Source organism: Neomonachus schauinslandi, chromosome 8 (assembly GCF_002201575.2).
Source record: "Neomonachus schauinslandi chromosome 8, ASM220157v2, whole genome shotgun sequence".
NCBI lineage: Eukaryota > Metazoa > Chordata > Mammalia > Carnivora > Phocidae > Neomonachus > Neomonachus schauinslandi.
In genome coordinates, this window is record NC_058410.1 from 47779234 (window position 1) to 47787672 (window position 8439).

General features: G+C 46.4%; 1 protein-coding gene across 1 annotated transcript; it reads right to left on the reverse strand.

Moving 5' to 3' along the window:
* Nucleotides 1-3994: 3994 nt before the first annotated feature.
* On the reverse strand, nt 3995-7787 carry MARCKS (myristoylated alanine rich protein kinase C substrate). The gene is made up of 2 exons (XM_021693464.2): nt 7277-7787; nt 3995-5461 (listed from the first exon to the last, which is right to left on the reverse strand). The coding sequence occupies exons 1-2, from the start codon at nt 7376-7378 to the stop codon at nt 4562-4564; spliced, it is 1002 nt and encodes a 333-aa protein (XP_021549139.1). The 5' UTR covers nt 7379-7787; the 3' UTR covers nt 3995-4561.
* Nucleotides 7788-8439: the final 652 nt, after the last annotated feature.

The window sequence follows — 8439 nt, forward strand, 5'->3', positions numbered from 1 at the left end:
TCAAAAGCTAAACCCTTGAAGCTCATGAAATTAATCACATAAGCTACACTTCCCAAAGTCTGTACCCAACATTCCTCCTCACTCCTTGACTCTCAGCTTCTGGTTCTTCAGACCTGTGCACTCCAATGTGGTAGCCACATGTGACCAGAGAACATTTGAAAAGTGACTGCTTCAAACTGAGGTGTGTTTTAAGTATAAAATACACTGGATTCCACAGACTTGGTAAGAAAAAAAAGTAAAATATCTCAGTAAGTTTCATGTTGATTACATATTGAAGATTTCTGGATTATTAATCTCACATTTGTTCTTATTTTTTTAAAAAAATATTACTAAAAATTTTAAAATTACATGTCTTTCATTATATTTCTATTGGATGATACTTGCCAAAATACGGGTATATCGTTTGACCTGAGACTTGCTTTGAGAGCTTTCTTACACTTCCAATGTATAACTCTCCCCAAGAATCCCTTCCGTTTTCTCACCCCTACACAGGTATAGAATTGTAGCATGATATCCAGTCCTTAACTTACATTTCAAACCTAAGGAACAGCATCCCACTTGTTAGGAAGAAAACCTGTAAGGCTAACTTAAGGAATTCAGTTGAAATGTGTTGTATTGAAATCCTACGTGACAAGTAGTCCCCTCGCCTTTCACCTTTCCCAGAAATGAGAGAGGTTGTAATTAACAGCAATTGACAAAGATATTTATCTTTCACTTACTAGTAGTATTTAAAAAGTCTTATGTTCTAATTTTATCAAAACACTAGCACTAGGATTATCAGGATTCCTAGAAATTTTGCAGTAATTATTTTATGTATTTGCAACTGCTAGATCTTATGGGGTAGTTTGTTTTGTTTCAAAGTTGCTGTTGAGGGGCACTTGGCTGGGTCGCCCATAGAGCATGTGACTCTTGATCTTGGGGTTGTAAGTTCCAGCCTTAGGTTGGGTGCAGATTACTTAAAAACAAAGTTGCTGTTAAGCAGTTGAGAGGAAATATAGAAAGAAGTATTTCAGGGATCAGTAATTTATCACTCTTTTCAGGTACATAAGATATAGTTAACCTTCACATCTTTTAAAAGTATTTATTTCCCATTTTTAAAATAGCACCGTTGGATGTAATTTAAAGGAGTGCTGGAACTCGAATCCCCAGCAAGGACTGGAATATTTACAGATTTAAAGCATTTTAAAATTCATGTTTGCTACATCCTGTTTTAAGCACTTTCATATAGCTGGGAAGTGGAAAGGGGAAAAAATGGCTCAATATTGCACAGTGAATGATTAAAGGAAAAATAAAAGCTAATAGCCCTGTTACTGAACCAGTTTTCTAATTTTCAAAGCAAACTTAACTATGTTAAACTACAACCCCTTTCCAAAGTATATGAATGCAAAAAGCACCCTTTCCTCAAATTTTTATTTGCAAAATTTTATTGTTTATGTACACGAGAGGAAAATGTAGGTACACTGCATTGGTTCTCAAACATTTTATCAAGCCCTATCATTGAAATGTTTACTTGTTAACATAGAACTCACCTTCAATGGATATAACTATATATCCTAAGTATAATGTCAAGCATACCCCCCACATCCCTTAAACTAAGTAATAGTTATACTTACCATCAACTTAAGATTTTAAGTTTTTCTCTAAAATTTGCATTTTAAAATTAAATTTGTAAAAAATCCTATTTTAGCAAGCTTGATTATATCAACTGGTAAAACTTTATTTTACAAGCAATAGGAATTGAATCAAATGATAATTATAATCCAGAGGAAGTATTTTATAACCATAGCAAATGCCATTATACATACTGCCAATACAGATTTAATAGACAATACTGAACTGTACAAGAGTTATTTATTTTTCCTTAATCTCAAAGCTGTTGTTAGTAATACAAAAAGCCATATTAACATTTTTCCATTAGAAAACAATGTGATGTACAAAACTTTGGATGAAAAGATATACGTCAAATTTCATTTAATCACTTGGTGGAAAATCCACCATTCCATCAATACCACCCAAAGTGTTTTAGGCAATTAAAATCAAAATAATGCATCTTAATTCCAGCTGTTAAAAAAACAAGTGTAGCAATATAGTTGGCTACACAGTATTTTTGACTACTCAGGAGTTAATTTTTAAAATCCATTTTTTTTTTTTTTGAGTCCTCCCACACACTAGGCCCTGTAATTGGCCAAGGAGGTATTTGAGAAAAGTTGGTAAGGTTGCAAAGACCCCATAAAGCAGTCCTTTGGTTACCAGATTTGACTTTTAACTTTCAAACATCCTTCAAGATCAACATACCCCAACTAAAAGTACATACTCTTCCAAATGCTATTTTTATTAGTGGGGAGGGTATTTGGTAAGGAGAGGGCATGAACTATTATTTATGATTCATTATTCCAATTAATAGCACATGTCAAAAGCTAATTTATTTTTCTAAGGAGTTTAAGATTTGTGCTCAGTTGTTACAAATGTGGTTCACTGACTGTGAACCCTACAAGGCAAACTGCTCAAAAACAGCAAAACAGGGTGAACTATTTTCCTTTGCATTTAATGAAGTAAGGGTATTTCATATACACCTTTATCTTCAAATTGACTTCAGTTTAGGATCCAGTGAAGAAAAAAAAATAAATCCAGTTATGGGGTGGTTAAGAGCAAAGGTGAAACTAGTAAAGATTATTACTATGTAAGGAAGTATTATTCTCTATCTTTTCCTTTGAGTAACAAGATACTAACACACTACTTTCATTAAAAAAAAACTGCAACTATTGAATTGAGGCAAGTTATACTAAAAGGCCCATAAACTGACAATGTTGCCCATTCGTCACCGTTACTCCTTCACATAAGCCAGTTTTTCTAAGGTGTAACACATAATCTAAGCAGTATTTGGAAATTAGCCAAGCACTAAGCAATTACAATGGCAGGTAATACACCATCAGTTTTTGAAACACATTTGGCCACTTTTATGGCCCATCTGCAGTTTGGATTAAATACTCTCAAGTTTCTGGACCTGCATGACAAAAAAACATTTTATGAAATTTTCACATGACATTTAAATAAGTCTTCGGGTCACACCACTTTTGTATTAAATGATTCATTCTGACATGCTATGTTAACTATGATAAAAATAATTATTCAATTTTTAAAGGAAAACTCAATGTCAATGCAGGTAAATGGTAACAGACATGGAATGTTGTAAGATCTTCCTGTATGTAATCTGACACTGCTGATTATGAATTTCAAACTTTGGAAACTTCAGATTAAAAACCACAAGAAAATTTACTCTTGATGGCATGCAAGATGTTCCTCAAAACTACCCTTACGACCTAGAAGTCTCAGTATTTTATCAGAACATAAATAAACACAACAAATTTGTACATTTTATTCACATTTATTTTTCGCTTTTAGTGTGCTCACAGAAAATTAGAACACCTTAAGCAGGAGTTTAATAGCAATTTTTGTAAGCAAAGTTACATTCCATCTCTAAGTCAAATTGGTCAAAGCTTCTCCAGTATTTACAAAACATGATAGACAAGATGCTACACAAAACCATTGCATCTGAAGATTTTTTCCTTTATTCTCAAAGACGACTGGAAAAGAAAGCATTGTCTGCTGTAATCAAAAACATACCACAGTATAAACAGTAACCATTCCACTTATCACAGCTTGGTTGAGTTTAAAATTTGTGTTTAAAAGGTCCAAGATGACTGCAGTTTTACAAAAATGGGCAGGGTGGAAAGTTGCAAACTTCATGTGCTTCTGGATATCAAGATTTGTTTTTATACAATAGTCACAGTTAAAAACACCCTGCTGGTAATACATAATTACACTTTATTAAGGTCATAAACCAGCAATAAACAATAAAGCCTATACAACTTGTAGTTCTACTTAATCACTGACTGATACAGCTAACATGAGATAAGTGAAAAGTTCCTATGGTTTAAATGAACTCCTAAGACTATGATCTTTTTTTAAAATCTGGGTATTGGTGTTTTTTTTCTCTTTCCTTCTTAGTCAAGACTTGTAGTGTTGTAAACCTGCCTCACAAAATACAACGTAATAACTTTAAAAAAAAAAAAGACTAAGCCTTTACACCATCATTTCTAGTGGTACATTATTCTTGGCAATGTTACGCACCACTTCAATTTCCCCATCGTGGCCCCTATCACTTCATTTGCTATCCCTTTTGACCCACCCATCTCCTTCATATATGGGCATGTCCATAGACTGACAAAGAAAGTTTACATTTTTGAATAAAGATGCAAAGTATGCAAAAAACATTAATACTGATGCAAAAAAATAAAAACAAAAGAGAAACAAGGCAGAGGAAGGTGTTTAAGCTCTCCTCGACCTGTTGGAATGGTGGTAACAGAATGATCTGAGATGGGATCTGTGGGGAAGGAGGGGGAACAAAATTTGCTGCTTAAAAAAAAAGTAAAATAAAAAAAGACATCTTTAAAATCAATCCCTGGTTGTAGACAAGTTCTCCAAAACCAGTACCTGGCACCACTCCAACAAACAAACGGGGGGAGAAAAGTTCTTCGATTATCTCAAAAATCGGGCCCTTTTACTCTGCCGCCTCCGCTGGGGGGGCTTCTGGACTGCACTCCGGCTGGGCCTCCTGTGAGGGGGCTGCGCAGGCTGACGAGGCTGATGCGGCCGCCGCCTCCTCCGCGGGCGCCGCCTCCTGCTCCGGGGGCGCACCGGGCCCGCTGGCTGAAGGCGCCTCGCAGGCAGCGGCGCTGGCCCCGGCCTCCTCGGCCTTCTCCTCGGCCTTGCTGGGCTCCTCGGGGGCCTTGGTCTCCTCGCTGGCGGGCGGCTTCTCGGGCGCGACGGCGGCCTCCTCGGGCTTGGCCTCCTGCGGGTCGCCGCCCGCCGCCCCCTCCTCACCCGCCGCGGCTTCCTCGCCCGGCGCCGCCGCCTGCTCCCCGGAGGCCGCGCCCGCCTCTGCGGCGGCTGGAGCGGCGCCCCCGGCGGCCTCGTCCTTGCCGCCTTCGGCGGAGGCGCCGGCTGCGCCCTCGGCCTCCCCGCCCTCTCCCGCTTCCTTCTTGTTCTTCTTGAAGGAGAAGCCGCTCAGCTTGAAAGACTTCTTGAAGGAAAAGCGCTTCTTTTTTTTTTTCGGGGTCTCGTTGCTGGGCGAGGGCGTGGCCCCGTCCTCGGCCTTGGGCGAAGACGTCGAGGAGGCGGCCGACGCGGCCTCTCCCTCCGCGGCCGAGGGCGAGCCCGGCTCGGCGGCCTCGCCCTCCGCGGGGGCCTCCTTCTCCGCGGGGCTGGCCCCGGCTTCGGGGGCGGCGGCGGCCGGCTCCTCCTTGTCGGCCGCAGCGGGCGACGCCGCCCCGCTGCCGGCGGCCGCGGGCTCCTCCTTGTCGGCGGCCGGGGCGCTGCCGTTGGCCTGCAGCTCCTCCTTGGCGCCCGGCTCGGCGGCCGCGGGAGAGGCGTCGCCGTTTACTTTCACGTGGCCATTTTCCTGCGGGGCAGAGAAGGTGGGAGTGTCACTGAAGCGGCCCGGGCGCCGCCATTGCCGCCCCCACCCCTGGGCCTGGAGGGACCAGTCCCCCCCCACCCCGGGCCCCTCTGGCTTTGGAGTCCCTCCACCCCCTTACGGGGAGGCGGGGTTGCCTGCCTAGACAAGGGCTCTCCGAAGAAACGGGGCAGTGCCGTTGGGGGCGCCCTAAAGAAAACAGCGGTAGCCTCGACCACTCAACAAACGGATTTAAAAGTGCCGAGCCCCAGACGTGGAAAGCAAGGGATAATCCATTCCAGCCTTCGCCTCAGGGGCTCTACAAAAAAAGAGCCACATTAACACAGGATACACCAAACGCCCTTCGGGAGAAGGCACGGAGCCAAAGCCGGTACACATCCCCCTTTTCCCTAAACCCTGAGAGGCTCTGCAAAACAACGAGAACTCCCAGGGGCATCACAGCGCTCCAGCCAGAAGCGCCTGGGCTGCGCGCGCACTACGCCCCCTAGGGCTTGGGGTCGCCAGGGGGCGCTGCGCCTCCACCGCGCGGAGCTGGGCGCGGGCGGGCCGGCGGGCGGGCGCGGAGGGGCGGGGCCGCGGGGCCACCCCGCCCTACCCAGCGCGGCCCTGCCCGCCGGCCGAGGCGCCCCCGAGCCCGGATCGCGCAGCCCAGAGTCCACAAACAAAGCTCAGGCGGCTTCACGGCGTCCTGGTCCGAATAAAACCAACAAGGCAGGGGGAAACCCATGATTTCTGAGGTGTTGCCTCGGCTTCCACGCCCACCTTCGCCTGAGATTCTGTGAAGCCGGGGCGCGCCAAGGCGGCTCATTTTGCATTTTTAACGGGTTCAGAGCCTCTTGGCAGAGCTCGCCTTCCCCATTAGGTTACAGTAGGCGAAACTACACGGCCTCTACTCTAGGAAAAGAGGCGTGGTGGGTGCCCAGTGTTTGCGAAGCAGCCACCCATGGCCGACCTCTCGAGCCCACCCAACCGTGGCCATCTGCCTGGGTCCGGGCAGCTCTGGGGTGGCCCCCCGCAGTGGTCCAGGCGCCGCCGCGCACACGAACAATCCCGACCGAAACACACGAACTGCCTCTTCTTGACCATCTGGACAGGTTCTCTTCAAGGACCCACCGAGTCTTCCCACCCAGGGATACCATTTCAAAGTCGGATGGGTGTGTAATTCCACAGACAGCTGACGAATAAAGATTTAGAACAGTGGGAAAGCCCCCACGGAAAGATACCGAAACCTTCCTGCCCAGTTCCAGCCAGCCAGCTACCTTTCCAAGAACCCAGGGCATGCCACCTCAGCATACAATAAGACAGCCTTTCCCCTCCCTGCCTTTCTCCACCACCATTCCCATTCTCCCCCATCCTGCCCCCCATCACACCAGTTCAGAAATTTTGAAAGCGACCCAATCTCGACAACAAACACGAGAGCCACCCAAACACCTTTGTGCCCACCAAACACAAATGCAACCTGACTGGGGGGAGGGAGGGTAGCACCTAGCTAGTCACGTTCTGCCAAGCTCCAAACACGCCATTTTAGACGATTTATCACTTCTTTCCTCGCGTCTACACAAGAATTTGCCAGGATTCTCCGGGAACCACTCCTTTGGGGTGGAGAGGAGGACCCCCCCCCCCACCTCCTATGAGAAATTGACAATTTAGGCTATCGCTTTCCATTCAACTTTCAGACTGCAATCTGGCCGCGCTCCTCTCTCCGCCGAATGCGCCTTGGGCGCGACCGGGAGGGGAGGAGAAGCGTCGGGACTACAGAAAGACACCAAAGAAATGACCAGAAACACAGGTAGACTTTACCTGCCCATTCGCTTTGGAAGGCGACGAGGCCACAGCCGCCTCCCCGGGCCTCTCCGCGGTGGCTTCTCCCTTCGCAGCGGTCTTGGAGAACTGGGCACCCATACTGGCTTCTTCAACAAAGAAACTCAACAGATCCAAGGGGGGAACAAAGAGCCTCCGGTTGGTGTAACGACGGGGCGAGCGGCAACAGCAGCGGCGGCGGCAGCAGCAGCGGCGGCGGCAGCAGCAGCACACACACCGGAGGGAGGGGGGAGTGGGGGTGGTGAAGAGGACAGAACAGAACCGATTAAATACACTCCGGGTAAAAAGATTTAAGTCGAAGAGATAAAAAGCAGCAGCGCAGGAGGGAGGGAAAAAGGGAGGAAAAGTCGAGCACAAAAAAAGGAGCCCAAGTGTAGTTTAAAAAAAAAAAAGAAGTAATAAAAAAATCCCAGATTTGTAGCCGCACTGTAGACAAGAGGAAAATGGAGAAATCTCCCTGGTTGCTAATAAGATGCGGGGTCCAACGCCCAAGTGCACAGATGAATGGGCTCGCGGGCGCTGACGCGGCCCCCGCGCGCGCCGGCCAATCCGCGCACCGCACACAAAGCAGGGGGCGGAGCCTGCGCGCCCGGCGAACAATGGAGCCGCGCTTTGCAAATGGTTTGAAAATCAGCCTCAGACCGAGAATTAACGTCCTCCAAATAAATAAATCAATTAAAAAATACATGCCTCTCGCCTCCCTCTGCTTGAAAATAATAACGCATCACTTGATTGGCTTGCTTTGTTTGGAATTAATTAACGCGGGAGGGGGGTACTTGTGGTTGGGGGCGGAGAAAGCGTTAACTTGACTCGCTTTGACTCTTGTCGGTCTATACCCGTGTCTGTCTCTCTCCACTCGCTCCCCTCCCCCATCTTCCCTGTGTATTTATGTGTATGTGTGTGTGTATGCGAGTGTTAAAGACAATGGTTGGGATTTGTGTGCAGCATGTTTTCTTTCTCCGTGTTCCGTATTGGTTTCACAGATACTGCACAGGGTTTGTTTTTTTAACGGTTGCAAATGTTAAATCGCCCCAAATTGAAAGGTATTTAAACCACGAAGATCGAATTTCATCAAACGATATCTCGAGTTAGAATTAGGTCTGTAGGCCAGATGTGGAAAATGCAAAAGCGGCAAGGAGCCT